General features: G+C 41.4%; 1 protein-coding gene across 1 annotated transcript in view; it reads right to left on the bottom strand.

Moving 5' to 3' along the window:
* Nucleotides 1-20,568, bottom strand: part of slc35f1 (solute carrier family 35 member F1) — a 166,553-nt gene extending 145,985 nt beyond the window's left edge. The window contains exon 1 of the mRNA XM_030771861.1: nt 20,453-20,568. Within this exon, the coding sequence (XP_030627721.1) occupies nt 20,453-20,562 (110 nt within the window). The 5' untranslated portion in view covers nt 20,563-20,568. The remainder of the gene's footprint in view (nt 1-20,452) is intronic.
* Nucleotides 20,569-21,318: the final 750 nt, after the last annotated feature.

A 21,318-nucleotide genomic window follows, 5' to 3' on the forward strand; every position in this document is an offset into this window, starting at 1 on the left:
ATCCTTCTCACCAGTTCATTTTAGAAGTGGATGCCTCACTTGTGGGAGCAGTTCTGTCCCAACGTTCCGACTCTGATCAAAAACTCCATCCATGTGCCTTTTCCTCTTGCCGTCTAACCCCGCTGAGCGAAACTAGGATGTTGGAAAACGCGACAGCTTGCTGTCAAGCTTGCCCTGGAAGAATGGAGACACTGGTTAGAAGGAACAGAGCAGCCATTCATTGTTTGGACCGATCAAAAGAACTTAGCATATATTCAGTCAGCTAAATGTCTCAATTCTCAAGCCCGATGAGCACTATTCTTCAGCCATTTCAATTTCAAGCTCACTTACCGCCCAGGTTCCAAGAATGTTAAACCCGATGCATTCTCTCAACAGTTTGTCTCTGATGAAGCACCCTCCAATCCTGATATCATTCTCCCATCTTCCTGTGTCATGGCTGCGGTGAGTTGGGAAATCGAATCAGTGGTCACAGAAGCCCAACGTACTCAACCAGACCCAGGTAATGGCCCTCCTGGTCATCTCTTTGTGCCAAATTCTGTCTGCTCTCAGTTCCTCCAGTGGATGCACACCTCCTGTTTTGCCTGCCACCCCAGGATTAGTCGAACCCTAACACTCCTCAAACAACACTTCTGGTGGCCCACCATGGATGCTGACATTTGAGCACATGTCTCCACCTGTGCTATATGTGCCCACAGGAAATCCTCCCACTGTCCACCTGCGGGGTTTCTCCATCCGCTGCCAGTTCCTAGTCATCCCTGGTTGCATATAGCCCTTGACTTCCTTACAGGATAACCTCCTTCCCAAGTTAATACAGTGATACTTACCATTGTGGTAATTTTCCAAGGCTGTGCACTTTGTAACTCTTCCTACAGTCCTCAAGACTGCCGAAGTCCTCACACAACATGTCTTCCATCTGCATGGCATCCCCTTGGACATTTTTTCCGACCGTGGACCTCAATTCGTTTCTCAGGTGTGGAAGTCCCTCTGTCAGGCCCTGGGAGCTTCAGTGAGTCTATCCTCTGGTTTTCATCCACAAAATAATGGTCAGTCGGAGTGTGCCAACCAGGAACTGGAGGCGGCTCTTCATTGTGTCGCCGCTCTGGATCCATCCTCCTGGAGCTCCCAAGTTTCCTGGGTAGAACATGCTTATAACTCCTAGACTAGTGCTGCTACCGGGATGTCCCCTTTTGAGTGCTCCTTAGGCTACCAACTCCCTTTGTTTCCAGTGCAAGAGGCTGACCTCGCGGTACCGTCTGTCCAAGCCCATCTACAGAGGTGCCGTAAGGTCTGGAGGAACACCAGCTTGGCTGTGCTCCACTCCACTGAGAGAATCCGGCAGCACCGGATCTCCGTTCTTGAATATCAACCAGGTCAGTTTGGCTCTCCTCTAAAGATATTCCATTAAGAACCAAATCCAGAAAACTCTCACCCCGTTATATTGGTCCTCTTGAAATTGTGAAGATCACTGACCCCTCATCTGTCAGATTCAATGTCCCCAGCTCCATGAAGATCCATCCTACCTTCCATGTCTCCCAGTTAAAACCTGTATCTGTCAGTCCCTTGTGCCCACCAGCCGACCGCCCACCAACCGCCCGGACCACCCTGCCTACACCGCTCGACTTCTGGATGTGTGCCGTCGTGGTCAGGGCCTACAGTATCTGGTTGATTGAGAAGGTTACAGTCCAGAGGAGCACACTTGGGTTCCCTGTTGCCTCATTTTGGATCCCTCCCTCATTAGGGACTTCCATCGCGACCATCCACACAGGCCTGGTGGGTCGCCTGGAAGCTCCCGTTGAGGGGAGGGTACTGTCATTTCTTCGGTAATGTCTCTAGTCATTTCCTCCCTTGTGTTTCTAGTATGGTGTTTCCTTGTGTCTCCTGCGCTCCCCCTGTTGTCTGTGTGTCTGTGTGTGTTGCGCGTGGGCATGGTGCCCTGTCTCATCAGTCTGGCACACTTGCAACTTATCGACACTGCTGCATTTATACACAGGCATTTCGTCTGCTCTTCACCAGTTTGTTGCCTAAGTCAGCACCAATAGCATCTCCGGCAGCCACAGAATTGTGCATGCTGTTATTTCTAGTGATCTACTCTTAGTAACTAATTGTGTCCTTTTTCACATTAGGATCATTCACTTCCCCTCTGCCTGCCTGCTTCCCTGCCTGTGCTCTGAATTCACTCCTTATCATAAGCCACACTCTGCGCTCTGTGTTTGTCAGTTGACCTCCGGTCATCTCCCACTCAGCAGCCTCACCCGCATCAGTTTCCTTCACCGAATATTTCTGCCTGCCTGCTCATTTCCCTTATCACCCCTCTGCCCATAGCTCAAAACTCACAAAAAATCTCCATTTAACCATCTTTTCGAGTCTGTGTCGGCGTCTGTATTTGGGTTCGCTTCTTCATTTGTAACACAGTGCCTCTTTCCTTTTTATCTTCTCCAACATTGGGGTATCCATTCAGGGGTCTACAAGGCACCGGTTCCAAGCATCTGTTCCCAGCTTGAGACCAATATACTCCTGTACCTCCTGCCCAGACCTCCTGATACTTATTAATATGATATGCTTGTGTAACTGTCTACCGGGGAGACCCTAGGTAGATTCTAGTTTCATGAAATTTCTTTAATCCCTCTAAATAAATCGACTCATATGTGTCTTCACACATGTGTTTCCTTGGATTTGCAAAGGAGGTTTGCAGTAGTGATTTATAATTATGTACAATAAACCTTCCCAGCTCACAATAACACTCACACAGCAATCAATAATATGGAGAATGTCATGTGTAATATGAAATTTTGATACAGATCACAGTTACAACCTTTGTTGGATCCAACACCCCTAGGAAGAAACATAACAGTCTTAAAGATCACTTAAAGTGCAAAAAAAGTTGTGAGCCCCAATCCAAAAAAACTATGATAAATGTCCTGTCCCACCACTCCCATGTCGGAAACCTGTCAGTCACTGAGGGGCAAAGGCTGGCATGGCAGCAGTGGCAGCGATGACAGAGTCACCTTAGATCCTAAGAGGTGTGGTGCACAGCACACTGAAATCTTCGGGGGGGGGGGGGGGTAGCTTAAAACAAAAAACAGGCTCTTCTTCAAAATCCTCAAAATCTTAATCAGAATTCTTAATTTTTGTTAAATGAATTCTCTGATGTACTCAAGCAGTTGAGAGCCATATGTCGTCGTAAATCTAGAGAAATCTTGAGAAGGACCAGAGAGAGAGGAGAACCCTTCATGGTCAGACAGATGTGCAATAGGTGCCAACCCAGTTCACAAATTGCAAACAACACAGAAACTTCAGGAGACCTTAACACCATGAATTTAGCAAGAAGGTTGCGAATCCATTTGTGATGAAAATATTACGTGTATTACATGACCTTCATTCTGACGCTCCAAAATGCCCAAACCGCATCGCTCCACTCCTTGTCATACGAGAGACGCTGGCTCACATACAAAATGACTTCCGGTGCTTTGACGCTCTCAATACTGTCAGTGTGAACGTGCAGTAACTCTCTGTTTTCTCATCTACTGCCTCTGTTTTTCTCAGACAAACACATTGCTCCTAGAGAGAAGAATAAGATGCTGGTGGTCTTTCACACTTCTGCACCCTACTTACTCTCTCTCTGCAACTTATATATTCACACACATGGCTTGGGACTCAGTGTGAAATTACAACAGGGAGCAGGAGTGAGAGAGAAAGAGAGAGAGAGAGAGAGAGAGAGAGAGAGTCTAAGAAAGAAGGCATAGATCTAATCACCTCCCCCACTTAAATGGCATTTCTCATTGAGAAAGGAGTCATTACTCTGTATTAGTCTGCTTCCAATACAGATTAGTCCACACTGATCTGTATCAGGCACATCCATGTTAGAGTTTTACTTGCCTCGTGATCTTGGTAATCTTTCACAGATGTTCATTTATCTCAGTGTACTGATGCAATAAGTGAAGTGTAGAAAGTGAAAATCTCATTACTGGTTGACACAGATTTGTAGATCTGCACTTGTGATGCGATGTTAGCAAATCCTCTAAGGGTTGTCTCTCACTGAAATGCCACCTGCAATAAACCATGCCGATGTAGCTTGTTTAAGGGAATAATAGATTTCATGCTACTTTAAACTAATGATTCACAGAGTTATCTTAATTTAACCATTTAATTTTTGTGCAGTATCAAAATCAGGGCTGCTGTGATTAATCGGTGGAGAATTTTTTGTTTTTAATAATTTATTTCATTTTGATTTTTTTAAATGTACTTTTTGTGTATTTGTATACATACATGTCTTTAGCACACTAAGGCCCTGTTTACACCTTGCATTAAGATCCGATTTTGGTGATCCAATCACAAGTGGACAGCTCAAAAGTACAGGTGTAAACGCATCCAATGCACATTGAGGTCACATCGAGATCCAATCACTCAGACCACATTCAGAGGTGATCTGGACCACCTATGGCCACATTCTTATAGCAGTGTAAACACGAATGTGAACTCGACCACACTGAACGACCGCTTACTCAACTGACGTCCTCTGCTTACGCCGAAGTACGAACTCATTCGCGTATGTAGACATTCACTCACCAACGGCATCATATTAAATTGTGACAACAGGCAAAATGGATATTGTTTTGATTTCCTCTTCTTCTTTTAATTTCCAACAGACCAGGCACGGGAAGTGCATTGATGCCTCCTGCCAATTCAAAACAACGTTTAACGTGAAAAAGTGGCTTAATGTTCCAAAACTGCAATCAGTGATCACCAAATTTCTCTCGGACACCTCTTGTCAGAAATGCCTCCTCCTGTCAAAAAATCAGAATTGAAATCCTAGGAGCATGGTCGTTATCTCACGTTAAGCGTTTTCATCTCCATTGACGCCCATTATAAGGAAACAGCTTAACGGGCCTTAATGTCCCAAAACAGCGATCAATGATCACCAAATTTGTCTGACATCTCAAATGTCATAAGCACTATCTCCAATCAAAAAAGCAAAACTGAAATTCAATGAAAGGGGTATTGTGTTGTTGGAAATGTTTACATGCTTATTTGCATATAGAGCAGGGAAGTGAAATTCGATCTCAAGTGGTCACTCAAGACACAGGTTCTAAAGCCAGGTGTAAACGACGTACTTAGAGCTGTCCACTTGTGATCAGATCATCAAAATCGGATCTTAATGCAAGGTGTAAACAAGGCCTAACTGATTCACGCTAAAACAAAGTCATCACTTTTTTCTCTTTTTATTCTCTTGCTTTCTGTCGGGCATACTGCATTTTGATTTATATGTATGTGCACATGGTGAAATACTCCCACTGCAACAGTGAGGTCTAACCATAAAAAAATAATTTTGGGTCCTGTTTTGAGTAGCACTAATGGTGCTAAGTAGTTAACAATAGAAGCCCTCAATATTTTGTACTTTCTGTTGGGCATTTTTAAACTTTTGATTTATATGCTGTTATATACTGATTTTTGCCCTGTTGCAGAGCATTGCTGTTTAGGTCCTTAATTATTAAAATTTCCTACGCATCCTGCACTTGACTAACAGGCTGCTATTGTTTGTGTCCTGTTTTCAAAATCCCTGTAGTGGAGTGGAGTTATATTTTTATGGGAGAAAATAAGATTGGATCAAATCTTTAATATATCTAGCTAATAATCAACAAATTAATAGTTTAATGTAAAACTGAAATGATGCAATTAGTAAACAACCTGCTAACCTATATATCCCAATTAAAGAGGAGCCAATACATATATATTCAATCGGTACAATCATGAACTACAGTCGCATCATCAGCGAGTGATGGATTTTCCTATATCCATAGGTGAGGCAATAACTTCAAGTATGTAGCCTTTTGTGAGACAGTAACTGCAGTTTGGTGAGACAGTAAATGCAGTTTTCATGCAAAATGCTGCATTATTTGTCAAAAGAAATACATCAATAAACAAGACACCAAAATCCACAGAACAGCTACCCAGAGGTATAGCCGTTGTAGTTCAAACCATGGTTTTATAGTTCAATCTCACCTAAAACTCACCAATGATCATAATTCTGCATCACCACTGCTACCTGTATGTGACCATTTCGGCAGAAAAAACACAACAGTGTCTGACACAAGGACAAGGTAGAAACTGTGGATCATTTCAGAAAATGAAAAGAAATCTGACTGCTATCCAGCATGAAAGCACACAAAAAGGATTTTACACAGTCAGTCCACTCTACAAACATGAACCATCTAACACAGTCGTTACACTCTACAGACAAGAACCATCTTACACAGTTAGTCTACTCTACAGACATGAACCATCTTACACAGCCAGTCCACCCTACAGACATCAGTGGCAGTACTAGCTTGTATGGTGCTCTGGGCAACCCCCCCCCCCTGCAATGCCCCGCCCCCAACAAAAATTGTGTGTCTACTCTACCCCACCCACTCCCCCACCCCCACCACACCAACAAAAAAAAGCACCATTATGCACTAATTGTAATCTTTATTCAGACTTTTGGAACAACACAAATAAATAATCATAATGTTTAAAACTGTATAAATATAAAAATAAGACTCATAAATATCAAAAAGTAGAAAAGATAAATATCCATTTGTGTTGATTAGGCATTTGAGCAACAATACATTACCCATACCCCAACAATGTCAAACAGGAATCAAGACTAAACCAATTCACTTTGGTGGTGTGCAGACCAGCGGCGTCAGCACGAGTTTCAAAGCGGGTGGGGGGGGGGGCAAGAACACGGGGTGAAGCCAGACCTCTTTGGGGGTCCAGGGGCATCCTCCCAGGGAAAATTCTAATAATTCTGCCAGCTACATGTGCCATTTTCCCACAGTTTGAACCAGAAACGGAGAGCCTAAAGGCAGTGGCATTACTAGGATGTCATAGTGTATGCTACATTGCAACTTCACAACTTCTAACATGCAATCAAAACGGTCAAAACACAGACGCTGGAGCTGGAGACCTGGAGCCTTCAAAGCACCAATGGGACCGGAATGTATTTTCAGTGTCTAGGGTGGCCTACTTTAGATGGAATTACAAAGAAATTGTGCTTTACAATCAAGTAATCTCTGTTGGTCATTCCGATTTCCCAAATCAACAAAATACATTGCACAGCTAGTTTACACTTTGCCCTTCTTCATAAATATTTTCACATTACGTACCTTGCGATCTTGACATAAGGCTGGCCGGTGAATACAGAGAGACATCATAACCGGGAGTCAAACATTAATCCCAAAATAATGTGGATTGGGCTGGCTTACGAGCGAGAACATGTTTCTGTTTATTCTCGTCCAGCGCTTATATGGATCAGCTAAAGAAAGGCAGGCAACAACCCTGCCCCCCAACATAGAAATATATCTATCTGCACAAATCAACGAGACTGTACATTAGCGACCTAGTTTACTGATGCAATGGTTAACTTCTCTCTCCGTCTTTTGGCATAATGTGGATGGTGTTGACTAACATAGTTATTTTGAGAGCCACAAGTTCCCTCTTCTGGTGCCCCAGGTGCAACGATATGTCTGTGAAACTATATATTCATAGTATTATGAATGAATTGTGGTTTGGCATTTTGTAGTGTGACTGATTTTACTAATTGCATTAGTACTGTGCAAAGTTAGAGGTGCGCTATTTGATAGATGCCCCCACTCTCCCTAACTCCAGTTTTCAGTGGGGAGGCCGAGATCAACCAAACCCTGCCCCCCTCCCTATCTTGTATTTCTACATAGCTCACAAAATAGAATCAGGACGCCCACTCCGTAGGTAAATTGACCCACATGGTGAAATGATATAATTGACGTGACATGCAAATGTGCGATAGAAAATCAAGCAAATGTCGAAATTCCAAATTTTTTATACAAGTGCCCTGTGCCGCCACTGGCAACATGCTGCCCTGGGCGGCTGCCCATGTTGCTCATGCATAAATCCTACCCTGACAGACAAGAACCATCTTACACAATCAGTCCACTTTACGGACATGAACTATCTTACACAGTCAGTCCACTAGCTGACAGTGGCCTTGTCTGAGGACTGTTCTTTCAGTCCTGTGTTTTGTACTTTCAGCCATAATGGACAGAGTTGATGTCCTATATATAGCTCCATCCAGTCTCTGACAGTGTGTCTCTTTGTCCTCTCGTTCATAAACTTCATGAGGACAGCGCTGGTATTTCTCCATATACAGAGCCATTCATTAATGAGCACAGTAAGTCTGTTTGAAAGAGACCCTCACTGAGCTGGACAGGGTGAAGGAAAAGCACTCTACTTAATCGCTAATCTATTCAACAATGCTCTCTCTTTCTTTCTCTATTTCTCTGTCCACTTCATTCATCCAGTCATCTCATTTGTTTTCTCAATTCCTCTCGACCACTCTCTTTTCCAGTTTCATTCTCTCCCTGTATCCTTGCCCCTCCCTCTCTCTCTGTCTCACTCTCTCACTCACACCCTCACATACATACAGAGAAAGAGAGAGAGAGAGAGAGAGACAGAGAGAGAAACGTCTTTGACAGAATCAGTTATCCAGTGAAAAGCTTTGGTAGAGACTGTGGTTGCCTTGGCCAGTCATCTTTACAAAACAAAGCCCTTCAGTGTCTGATGTCGTTTTGGCCATTTAGGGATAGATATAGTTTTGCCTGTGTTTAGAATGTTTAGAACTGACATTTCCCTCATGCATGGTATCATTTTCTTTTTTTCAGCACACCCTCAGCTATAGGTCTGACCAATTTTTTGTCATGATAAGACACTAAGATGCTATCAGCACAAAATACAAAAATAAATAAATAAATAAATAAAAAATTGCCTTTAGAATTTCAAGTCTACTGGAAAACACAAGGGTTTTTTCTGCATGTCTTTGGGGCAAAAATGGTGGAGATACAGCTAAAAATGTAATGGGCGCTAAAGAAAGATTTTATTCCCAGCAATAATTTTACATAAAATTCACATTACAATAACTCTGCTTCAACATAAATAGGTACTACTGGAAAGTCCCAAGTCTACACTTGATTAGTCCTTACTACTTGTCCCTATGTTCTTCCAGAGCAGGTTTACTCCTGCATAATTAAGGTACTTCACTTATCCTCATTGGCCATGATGCCACTTCACAAGGTTAATCACATGGTCCCTCTTGACAGCTGTCCTTCTGGAAGAGGCTGCATGCTACATACTTATTTGACAGTGTAGAAAATGTGTGTGTGTGTATCTCACTGAATTAGGCCTACCATGTGCATTATGCATTTGATACCTGGGAGTAGGTGCGGGTCTGTGAAGCTGCTCCAGAGACCTGACCCACAATGTTGATCTCTAGCCTCATTAGTGATGTGAACTGAATGCGTGAATACATTCTCCTGGACAAGGGAGACTAAGAGCAGAGCCAATAAACTGAAAATAATTGCTGGCTTATGACTATCCTGACAAGCCAATTAAACAGACCCAGCCAAGGTTTCAGTCTACTCCCTCCACCCGAACATTCTTACTCATCAGTGGAGGCTAGCTGGGCCTGGACTTCGGTTCTGTTGGGAGACTGGCCAGCGCCACCTCACTTACTCTGCATGTTAAAAGCGCCAGCTCACTCACCAAGGGCATCTTGAGAAAACACTCAGGGCTAGTGATGTCATCAGCAGCACTCCCAGTGCATGTAATCATGTACACACACACAGGCACCCATGCATGCACGCACACACACAAATACACACACACACACACACACACACACACACACACACACACAAACTAGGAATAGCTAGGAGTATGAGGTGTATCATAGCCAAATCAGCGGAAAAGAATGCCAGAATAAGCTAACACATGACAGCTATGGTGTACTAATGGAATCAAATCTAACAAAAACTGTCAAAATACTAAATTCTACAAACAGTTTATTTTGAAGGGCTAATCAAATATAAGTCACATTATAATCTCTCAGTAAGGATAGAATGCCTTGAAAAGTAAAATTTACAAAAATGCGTCCCTGTTTTGGCCATTGAACACAAGACAAAAAGTCCTGTCTTGTGCGTACCCATCATTTCCAGCACATGAGGGTCTGGAAAATCAAGATTCCTCCTCCCATCAATGGTTTGATTATGTGTGAGTGGTCACTGCTTGACTTCAAGCTTTGGGAGTCAGTGCGACACTGCTCCTCCTGGACCCCAAGGCTGAGTGTTTGGCTCAGTGCCATCTTCATGGACTTATTCTTTTCCAGTGACAAATTCTTGTGACTCTTATTCCCCATAGTGAAACTGGATTCAATTCAAATGAGATGAAATTCAATTCTGAGGTGATTGTCAAAAAATTTCTGACACACATATACATATTTATTTTCACTGACTTTCATTTCAGTGTCACAAAGAGATCTATATTACGACCCAGTTAAGGTGCAACAAAATAAGGTCTGTGTAACGTTTGCCATTTGGTCTTTCTTTCTTAATAAATGTTACATTTGCCTGTTTATAAATGTATTTTTTTCCCTTTTATAAATGCCTGGTTTATTGCAAAGATCCTGTGTTGTCTGACAAGTTCATAGCACAAGTGTTGTATTTTGACTATTGGCTCTTTTGTGTTCCCTAATTGCCAATATTTAATTGTTTTTTTGTAAAAAGGAAGTGTAACGTGGTGGTCTCTCCTGTAATTGATAACTCAAACTAACGGGCACAGTACAGTTAACACCATGTCTCTAGGTTCAGGAGGAAGGATAGTAAGCGGGCAGAAAAGTACAACAAGAATATGGTTTGGTAGAAACAGGTAAGAATATATTAAAGAAAAAGAAATATATTCACTTCTCAACATGAATGAATTGCATAACAGGTTAAAATACTGATAATGAGGCCTCAGGAATGCCCCCCCCCCCCCCCCCCCCCAAAAAACCTCTTTTCTGTCCCACAGTTGCTACCCGGGTAGGCTTATATGCTTTAGACACAAGTACACGTGTATGTGGAAATGTATATGTGGCTGTGTGGGGAAAAAAAATAAAGTAGCAGTGCACTGTCTGAGTTTCTTAGCTGACGGAAGGCGTATGACGACAGGAAGTCCTCACACTAATTCCGCATGAGCTCATCGCTGGGTCTGGCTCGCCATGTCTCGTGGCGTTAAAAGTCTCTGCATGGTGCAGAATACATTCATTATGGTCAACTCTGCAACGTTACAAACCTGGTTACAAACTCTCTCTCTCTCTCTCTCTCTCTCTCTGTTTCTTTAGCTGAACAAGGGATGCACTTAGAAAGAACAAAATCAGGCCTGGCTCTAGCTCTCGGTAACAGGTTGGGCCAGCAGTGAGATTTTGTGGGGGACAAATGACATAAATATATGTTCAGAAGAAACAGGATGTTTCGGACATAAGTCCTTTCTCAGCTGCGCAGGCAGAGTGCTTTTGAGGCTGTGTATACAGTGTGTGTGTGTATATATATGCGGGCATATGCGGGCATGTAAAACCCATACGTATTTAAGGCAGCTGTAAAGAGTTTTGGTCTAAAACTAGTGAACTATCTACCTAAAAGACATGCAAAGCACAACAACAGCACAATAAGCACTGATAAAAGCTTGCTAGCATTCTAACTGATGTGTTTTTGGGATATAGTTAGTGATGTTATGCTGTGACAGCTGCTCTTACATTTTCAGGAAGTGGTCTGACAGTTGACAGTTGGGTTTTGTCCTTTACATGATCATATACTATAAAAATGAATTTCTCATACTATGTGGTGTTGAACACACTGACCTCGCCATTTGGTTTGGTAATCTTGATTTTGGGAACTGGTCTCCCTGTTGCTTTGACCCTAACCTTCCCCCTGCACTCCAACGAGTGAAATGGTTATTACTCGTGTACAATAATTTTCCTTAAAATACAATATTTTTAAGCCTCTACACTTTAACATTTCCCATTTGGCAACGTAGCAGAGAAACATCTCTCCCTAGCTCCGATTATTTGCCGTGGATAAGTTTTAAAAATTGGTTGGCTTCGGGTTTGTTTGTTCAAATCTTCGACAATACAGATGGATCACCGCTACGATCAGGCAATTGCTAAATAACCAAAAAGACGATAAAAGAACCAAAACCGGTACGACAAACGAAATGGAAACTGGTTGCTTATATTATTTTCAGTTTATTAATAAATCTTTAAAAATACTTTAAATATAAATCTTGGTAGATAAACTTACATGACCATCGAAAGGCGCAATTCTGCCACAGACTCCAATGTCACATAAAAATGTCAGTTACACATGTCTCTGGGGGGGGGGGGGGGGGTCTACAATCATACAACACTACTCTTATTGTTTTTTTTCCAAAACAAAACAAAAAAAAAACTCGTACTCCTTTATACGCAACGAATTTAGTTCCCAGGTCTATTATTCACTTAACTATATATACCAATACCATGCTCAACATGATTAGCTAATTTGCTAGCATAGCACAAGAAAAGAAAGAACTCACTGGAGTTTCGCTCAACAAATGCAGACATGGGAAAAGTTGCTCTATAAGTTGATCTAACACAGAGTTATCGTGAATTATGAAATAAAAATGACTGAATCAAATGAAAAGACTCCTGTATGAAATACTAACAGGGTGGCTGCTAGAATTTTCACTCCTGTCTGCGCGAGATCAGTTCTACTCGTGCATGTATGCCGTGCTGATGCTTTTTTCGGAAGTGCGCCCTCTAAAGGAATTACCTATAACTGGCTTATAGAGTATGGAATCAATTCACGTGGGTTAGAGAAGGAAGGAACGAAGGAAGGAAGGGAGGAAGGGAGGAAGGGAGAGAGGAGATGAAGAACTGCTTCTGTCTTAACAGGAGCATGTAGCGAGCTCATGAGTGTCAAATGCTGCCTCTGTTGCAAAAACAAATGAGGATGCTCAGGCTCTTTTAATTAGCCTCTAAACCATAATAACGCCCTTCCTTCTTCCCTTCCCCTCTCTCTCTCTTTCCATCTCTCTGTCTCTTCGTCTCTCACTCTTTCTGTCCCTCATTCCCTTCCTTTCATTCTTTCTGTCTCTCTTTCCCTAATTTCTCCTGGCTTCAGTCTCTGATTCACCACCAGCAGGATGAATACCCAAAGAACAACTGGTTCACTCTAACTTAAGTGGCAGCAACATGTAAAGATTTGTTGCATTTTTCTCAACCACACTGTATTCAAGTTTCTAATGTAATCTATAAACATAATTATGTGTACCCTTTCTCCATCTAGTATGCCTGTTGTCTCAGGCCCTGTTTACACCTTGCATTAAGATCCGATTTTGGTGATCTGATCACAAGTGGACAGCTCTAAGTACGTCCATTTACACCTGGCTTTAGAATCCGTGTCTCGAATGACCACTTGAGATCAGATCTCACTTTCCCGTGCTATATGCAAATAAACACGTAAATCATTTCCAACACGTTACCCCTTTCATTGAATTCCACTTTTGCTTTCTTTAATTAGATACAGTGCTTATAACATGTGAGATGTCAGAAAATGTGTACATACGCGAATGAGATTGTGCTTCCACGTAAGCAGAGGACGTCAGTTGAGTAGGCGGTTGTTAAATGTGGTCGAGTTTGCATTCGCGTTTACACTGCTATGAAAATGTGCTCATATGCGGTCCAGACTACCTCCGAATGTGTCTGAGTGATCGGATCTCGATGCGACCTCAATGCGCGTTGGATGCGTTTACACCTGTACTTTTGAGCTGTCCACTTGTGATTGGATCACCAAAATCGAATCTTAATGCAAGGTGTAAGCAGGGCCTCAGAGGTCCACAACATTCACCTAGTCCACTTACGCTTGAAGCAATGCTAAAGAGAACTGTGCTCGGTTTTGTTAATACAAAGGACAATACTGAGGTAATGCTTGTGGAAATTAGTGCAACTTATTTTGACTAGGCTTCAGATTAGGCATTCAGTGGGCTATATATGTACAACAGGGACATAAAACTCAATTCTTGCATTCCAATGATCCTGCCAGTTTTAAATTTACCAACAACTCTGGAATCCAGATTAGTTGAGGAGTTCACACAATCAGTCTAAAATTATGAGGGGAAAACATATTTTCATCTCACGTTTTCACTTTTGACAAAGTGAAAACACATTTTAAAGGATTTTTTTTTTTTCACATTCCTCAAAAATAAAATATTGAAATCTCTTAATTGCATAAGTAGTCAGATCCTTTTTTCAGTACTTTGTGGGACAGCCTGGATTACGCACTTTGCCTCTCAAGCTCAGTCAAAGTTGATAAGGAATATTGCTGAATTGAGATCTTCAGGTCTTTCCATAGAAGTTCTATAGGGTACAAGTTTGGGCTTTGGCTGTGCCACTCAATTATATCCAGAGATTTCTCCCAAAGCCACTCTAGCATTGTTTTAGCTGTGTGCTTTGGATCACTGTCATGGTGAAAGGTGAATCCTTGCCCTAGTCTGAATTTATGTGCACTCTGGAGCAGGTTTTCTTCAAGGACCTCACTTTATTTGGCTCCATTCATCTTTCCCTCAAGCCTGACCAGCCTCCAAGCTCCTGCTGCTGAGAGGCATCCCCACAGCCTGATGCTGCCACCACTATGCTTCATCACAGTGGTGGTATTAGCCAGGTGACAAGCAGTACCTTGTTTTTGCCAGACATGGTGCTTGACATTAAAGACCAACCAAAGAGTTGATTTTTTGGTCTCTTCAGACAAGAGAATCTTTTTCCTCATGTTGTCAGAGTTCTTTAAGTGCCATTTGGCAAACTTCAGACACTCTGTCTTATGCTTTTCACTCAAGAGTGGCTTCCGTCTAGCCGCTCTATCATAGAAACCTGATTGATGGAGTACTATGTAGGTGGTTGTTCTTCCAGACATTCTTCCTTCTCCCATCTCTGCAGAGGAACTCTGATGCTCTGCTCGAGTGGCCATCAGGTCTTTGTTCACCTCCCTAACCAAATACTAAATTTGGCTAGATGGCAAGCTCTAGGATGAGTCTTGGTGGTTCCAAACTTCTACCATTTGGCAATAATAGTTATAATAGTAATGACAACCTCGGGGACAGATTCAGGAACAGAAATCAAATGCAGTGGCAGTATGAGCTGAGCTGAAACGTATAAAGAAATCTATATCCCTAAGAAAATCTATTGATAAATCTAAAATAAATCAATCAAATGATAAATCTATATCTCCCCTTTTGTAAGATCATATGTAGATGATAATAATAACTGAACTTTACAGCCATATTGTAAGGGTAATAAGCTAGGAGGAGAAGGTAGTTTTAGGGTTAAGTATTATTTGCCTTCTTAATCAAGCTAAGATCCCTCAGTAACTTTACTACACATGCCCAATGATCAAAACAGCAATGTGTTCATGGTTTTGTGATCATGCTGCATGGCAACGTTCGAACAAAGACAAATACTCTCTTTTCAGACTCACAAGTGTTGAAAATGAGACCTCAAACAATCCAGCTACCTAGAGGTCAAAATCAGCTTGAGACAGCAGAGAGGTAGTCCTGTGAGGTTATGTGAGGTCTCTGCTCACATAGCCATTCCAGTCACAGAGGTCTAATCCAACATGGTAGTCAACCTCTCATCCAAACCTCCAAAAATTACCTGAATTTGACCAAGCTGAAAGAAGAGACAGCGGTGGGTATACAGTTAAAATTACTGGTCAAATGAAGAGACTGATCATCAACTTTTCTTTTCTTTTATTCTGAAAGTAGTGTTATAACATTCTAACTGAAAGCAACTGACTTACTTTAGAAACTTATATATTATTTCTACATGATTAGAGTTCAGTAGATAGCTTACTTGTCTGCTTATTTTAAAGGGACAGATATCACAATCCACTGAAATAGCTCTACACTCCCATTCCACCATGGGCCAAGGCTGTGCTGTGAGACCCAGGAAGTTTTGGCTGTTCATGAGTATGGTTTGGATGCACCAGGACAATAGTCTTGACCCCGCCTTTTCCTCAATGAACCACATAAATTCCATGTATTATTTTCTAGGCTGCTTGGCAAGAGCAGCTAAGCACACTTTACAACCGGCCAAAATGACACTGCCTGAAAAGGCATCGAGTAGATTGAGGCTGTCCCCTGAAAGTCGACAAGTCGAATCACCTGTAGGAGACCTGTCAGTTGACTGAGATTCTTCAAGTTGAGCAGTCTTTTTTTTTTGGGGGGGGGGGGGGGGGGGGGGGGGTCAGTCAGTGTGCATTATAATAGGCCTAATAGGATACAACAGATATAAGCTTACAAAATTGCACAGGGATAACATTTCAATGAGGAATTATAAATAAGGGGAATCATAAATATTTTTTTATATTTTAGCAGGACTAGCTGGCATGCTTGCTGTAAAAAAAAAATCCACATGACAACATGCGCTGGTGCTTAACTGATGAGAGAAGCTGAAACCTGGGGTGGACTGGTTGGTAAACTAGGCTAGCTAGCCTGTAACCATGTCTCAGAAGAAGTCTAAAGTATGGCGGCATTTCGAACTTCTGAAGGATAAGTTAAATGCAGATCCTGAAGGCAAGAATTTGCATATCATTCAACATCGAAAATGGCAAACCACTTGAAACGGGTAAGTTGCACAGCTAGGCAGCCATCGAAAAAGAGACTGAAGACAAATGTTTGCTTTTTCATCTTAAAGATTTCAGATCTTAAATTGAAAGTGTTTAATTTCGTATACACTTGTGATTTATGTACTATGTTGAAAGAGAAATAGGCTACAGTTGCCTAATAACCCTATCCTGTTGAAGACGAGAAGTTATTATTTCATAGAGGGAAATGCTGTAAATTTATTTTAGACCATTTCATTTGTTTAATCATTCAGGCTGCACAGTGTTTTTAATGTTTAAAGTGAAATAAAAATATTAAGCTATAAGAGCTTGATTTGAACAGAAATACATGTGTACTGCCTGTCTCATTATTCCATTTCTTGCTTAAAGCTCTAAAATCCTTTACATGTTGTACGGTCCTTATGGATGTCCCAGATATTCACACTGCATTTATTTATTTTTTTTTTTTTAAGATGAAATCACACAGAAGGTTATCCATACCTCACGTCACTAAATAACTAATAATGTGTGAACCTACCAAATGGACCTTTATAACTGTTACGTGCGGTTGTGTGTTCAATTTCTGTGTCTTGTTTCCCCTGCGTCTAATTTTTTTTTTTTCAGGCTCTCCCTTCTCTGCTCTCCTGACATAGGTATCCAGCTGCGGCACGAACCAGCAACCAATCTTCATCTAGACTGGTGTTGCACCCCGCCTCCTCGTCCCGATCGACCAACCAGGGACAGAGTGCCCCTTTTGCCTCTGCCAACCAGAGACGGGGCGCCTAAATTTAAAGTCGCTGAATGTGTTCTGTTTCAGATTTCGATCTCATTGTTTGACTTTGTGTGCCTTCTGTATATTTGCTAACAAACTTGCCGCTCTGTGTTTGACTTTGTATTTTCGTTACTGACTTCGTTTCTGGAATTGCGTCTCGGCTTGTTTGCTGTGGTTATCGTGGGTAGGAGGATAGGTAAGGTGGGGGATCCCCACGCTAGTGTTGCACTGTGTTTAGAGATAGGTTTGAGGAGGGTGCCACTTGTGTATATTTTGTTATTAGATAGTTTGTGTAGTTAGGTTTCCTTTGACTCTGCCACCTTTTAGTATTGCAGTTCAGTGTGTGTTTTTCGTGTAGGTATTTTAGGGTGGTTTTTGTTTTGATTCGTTCATTCCTTTTGCACCATGTGTCCCCCCACTCCTGTGTATATTTGTTATTGTAAATATTCATGTATATATTTGTAAATATCATCCTTTTGTAAATACCATTAATATACCGCACTTTTTTGTACATTGCTCCCATGTCCATGACTTTGCACCATCCCAAAACCAGCTCTGGTGGTGGGTTACCGTTATGCTACGTCCCTAATCATACCCCTAGACACCATTTTACACCTGGGACGTAACAATAGCATAGATCACAGGTTAATACCCCTGTGCAATGACCATGTTCACTTAATGACTGTAGATATGAAAAAAAAAAGAATAATTTAACAGATCATATTTTATACAGCCTCACATTATCCACAAATCTTTGCCATGTATCTGAGTGCTAGTGCAAAAGTCCTACGCTTCCCTGATCCCAACCAGAAGATCTCTGATGCAGTGCCACAACAAAAGACAAAGGAGACAAGCGGAAAACTAAGGTTAGTCTATGACTGAAAAGGAACTCCACTCAACAAATCGGACCTACTATGTTCTACTATACACTATAATCATATCATCTAGAAGAAAGTGTTATGTAAAGAGAAGAAAAGGACCACTCTATTGCTTTGCATTCCACTGAGCATTCAGTGGGTTTTGCTATTGCATTTCCTTTTAAGATTTCTACTATGTAAAACTTTCAATTTATTTTCCTACTTAATTATTAAAAATTATTGTCTTACTGGTTAAATGTCCAGAGACATCTAATCAGTAAGACAAAAAAAACATTGCAAAATAATATTCACAAATCTACACACTGACTATATTTAATATTTTGTTATTTCAGCTGCCATTTAAATGCAATTTTAAGAAAAAGTTTGCATACATGACTTTTAAAAAATCTGTTTTGACAGGTCAGTGAGAATATCTGGAATACGCTCTTTTACACAACTTAAGAATTTGCCCTAAAAAAGGAATGTTTCTTTTCTTGTCTTGTGGCTTTACAATGCCATTATTATTCATTTGCCAAAACCAGTGCTTGGATTTAACCCAACTGCAAAACCTTCCAGTCCCTCTGAAATGAATGTTATTCACGAATGATAATGGCTTTAACAGATAGACTTTAACCTCACAACACAGGCCATGTATGATACAGTATAGTCACTAGCACTGAGTTCCTCTAAACCTGGCTGTGATCTGCCATTGCAAAACCACCCCCAAATGCATCCCAGATCATCTGAAAGTAGCTGAAAGTATAAATGAGTCACATAAATCTAGCCAAAAACTGAATTTGTTCTTCAAAATCGTTCTATTACTTGTTGTACAAAGTCCCTCCATAGTTAATAAGAATGACAATAATGACGATCCATTGTCTTGGTGTTGGCAACAGAGCAAAATAACATGGGTAGCTTCCAGTCGGCCAAGTGATCCTTCCTCAGTTCTTCTCAGAGCCTGTGCTGGCAATTCTCTCTCCCTCTCTTAGCCTGACCACAATATCCCAAGAACAACCCACTGAGCAACTTGATCTGGGCCAGCCCAGATTACACCATGCAGGATTTCATTCCAGGAACAAAGGCAACTGGTGGGAAAGAAAGGACAAGCAGATGGTAAGGAAAAGGAGCTGTGTGACTCAAGACCACCAGCTGTCACCCTCTAAGTCCATTCTCTCACCGCTGGAGCAGGCAGCTCACTGTCTGTTGAAACCAAAAGAGCAACAAACACATTCCCCAGCAAAAGTTTCATTCAGTAAGGTTCAAACCACAACTAATAACCAAAGCATACCCTATACCTATGCCATGCTCTGAAGCTGAATTGCAGAAGATGACTTAAAGAATCTACATCATCTCGAAGTGCATTCAAAGAATACAAATGGATTTGGGTTGTATGAAGCTTTGCATAAAAATCTTTATGCTAAAAACATCATGATTGTTTTACTTAGTGCACCCAGGTGTGCTCCTAGCAGTGATTAACTGTCATATCATTTGTTGGCGTTATCATAGCTAACAGGGTTCCTTGCCAAGTGCGATGGGATGCTTGAAAAGGCTTTCTTGATAGAATTCCCCCTTTCTTGATAGAACTCAAGATTGAGACACAACAGAGGACAAAAGAGGTGTGGTATAGATTTTTCTGTAATACCATACTTGGAGTACAGTATTGAAGCGTTCTCTTGAGTTTGTAATCGAAAATGCAAGTGATGAGACCGACAATGAAGTAATTTCACGTCCTGGTGATGTCTTACAGTATGTGTTTGAATTTGTTCAACAGCACGACTACGTTTTACATTTTAAACAGTTACAGTAACACAGTCTACCGTCGAAATCATTCAACAAGGAGGCAGTATTTGGCACTCAATCTAAATCACGGGCCTGAGTTGCACTGGACCGCAGTTTGCCTGTGCGATTGCCGTTGGTTCTCGTATTGCTGTTGGCCACATCAAGTAGGCTTTATCTGGAAACTAATGCCCCAGAGCACTTAATCGAGCTGTTATGGCCGTTGTGAAGTATGAGCTACAAATAACATAAACTGAAACCATCCATCGAAAATAGCATTTGGGTCACTATCTGTCCACCTTTTCAATAACGTGTCTACGCAAGGTCTGATAAAATATTGCTTGAACAATGAAAAACAACCATCACTACAGTCAAACGTTTCCGTAGATTTTATATAATGTTTTGATAAACGTGTATAGCATTTCAAGTTGCCCCTGCTGAAACACTTTGCTACCAGACATAAGAACGACACAGCATTATCTTTTTCAAATTCATAGGCAGAGCCTTATCGAAAGCATCGACAGAGGCAACTGGGGATATTTCTCGCAATCGTATGAATATAACTGTCGCCATCAGTGAAGGTATCTTACCTGTTAAACACTCTCCTTATTTTTTGTAACAGAGTAGGCGATGTGGTCACTGTTTCGTGAGGAATTGTCTCTATTGTGGTGACAACATGATTCTGATGCTCGGGAATCATCTCTGAACTGAAAACCTGAAGCAATCAGAGACCAGAGCACATTCTGCTCCACGCTTAATGTGAAAGCTTGAGCTACTCCACAGAGCAAAAGCATAAATTATCCACGGTTGTAGGCAACAACCTTAGCTTTTCATTGTCCATACAGAAAAGGCAAATCTATTTCCAGCGAGAAAATTCCAATTCCAAGAATCCTAAAGACGGCAGGAAATGCAGACTCATGCACGATGCACCTGCTTCTCAGTAGGTTCTTTGCAAATATTACCCGGTCTCCCCGCGTTCATTTTCTAAATGCCTAAACTGGACTGCCGTGAAAACTAGAAGGAGCTTGGTTTTGACACGCAATTCAGCCACTAGGAGGCGAGTCATCACACGTTTCCCCCCTTGTCGTCATCCAACCCAAATATAGAAATGGTAGATGTGTAAGGGTTTTTCTTTTCTTTTTTTTTTTCTTTTTTTTAAGAAAGGACTTGATGAATTACCGTTACTTCTGCGGATTTCACCGTTATATGATCTAAAACAAATTATATGCAATATCTAAATATCTCTTTATGAAGGTATTGAAAACATAAAATGTGGCTAGTTTACAGTCAGTCAAACTGCATTCATTAGAATCATTTAGTGAATCAATTTCCGATTTTTTCCACCCTCATATCAGATTTTTTCGTTAGACTGCCCATATTTGTTGCTGTGTATTTCCGCACATTTCAGCTCAGACACTCCAAAATGCAGGATTGGCCATTTAATTTAGAAACACAC

This window comes from Chanos chanos, chromosome 4 (assembly GCF_902362185.1).
Source record: "Chanos chanos chromosome 4, fChaCha1.1, whole genome shotgun sequence".
Classification (NCBI taxonomy): domain Eukaryota; kingdom Metazoa; phylum Chordata; class Actinopteri; order Gonorynchiformes; family Chanidae; genus Chanos; species Chanos chanos.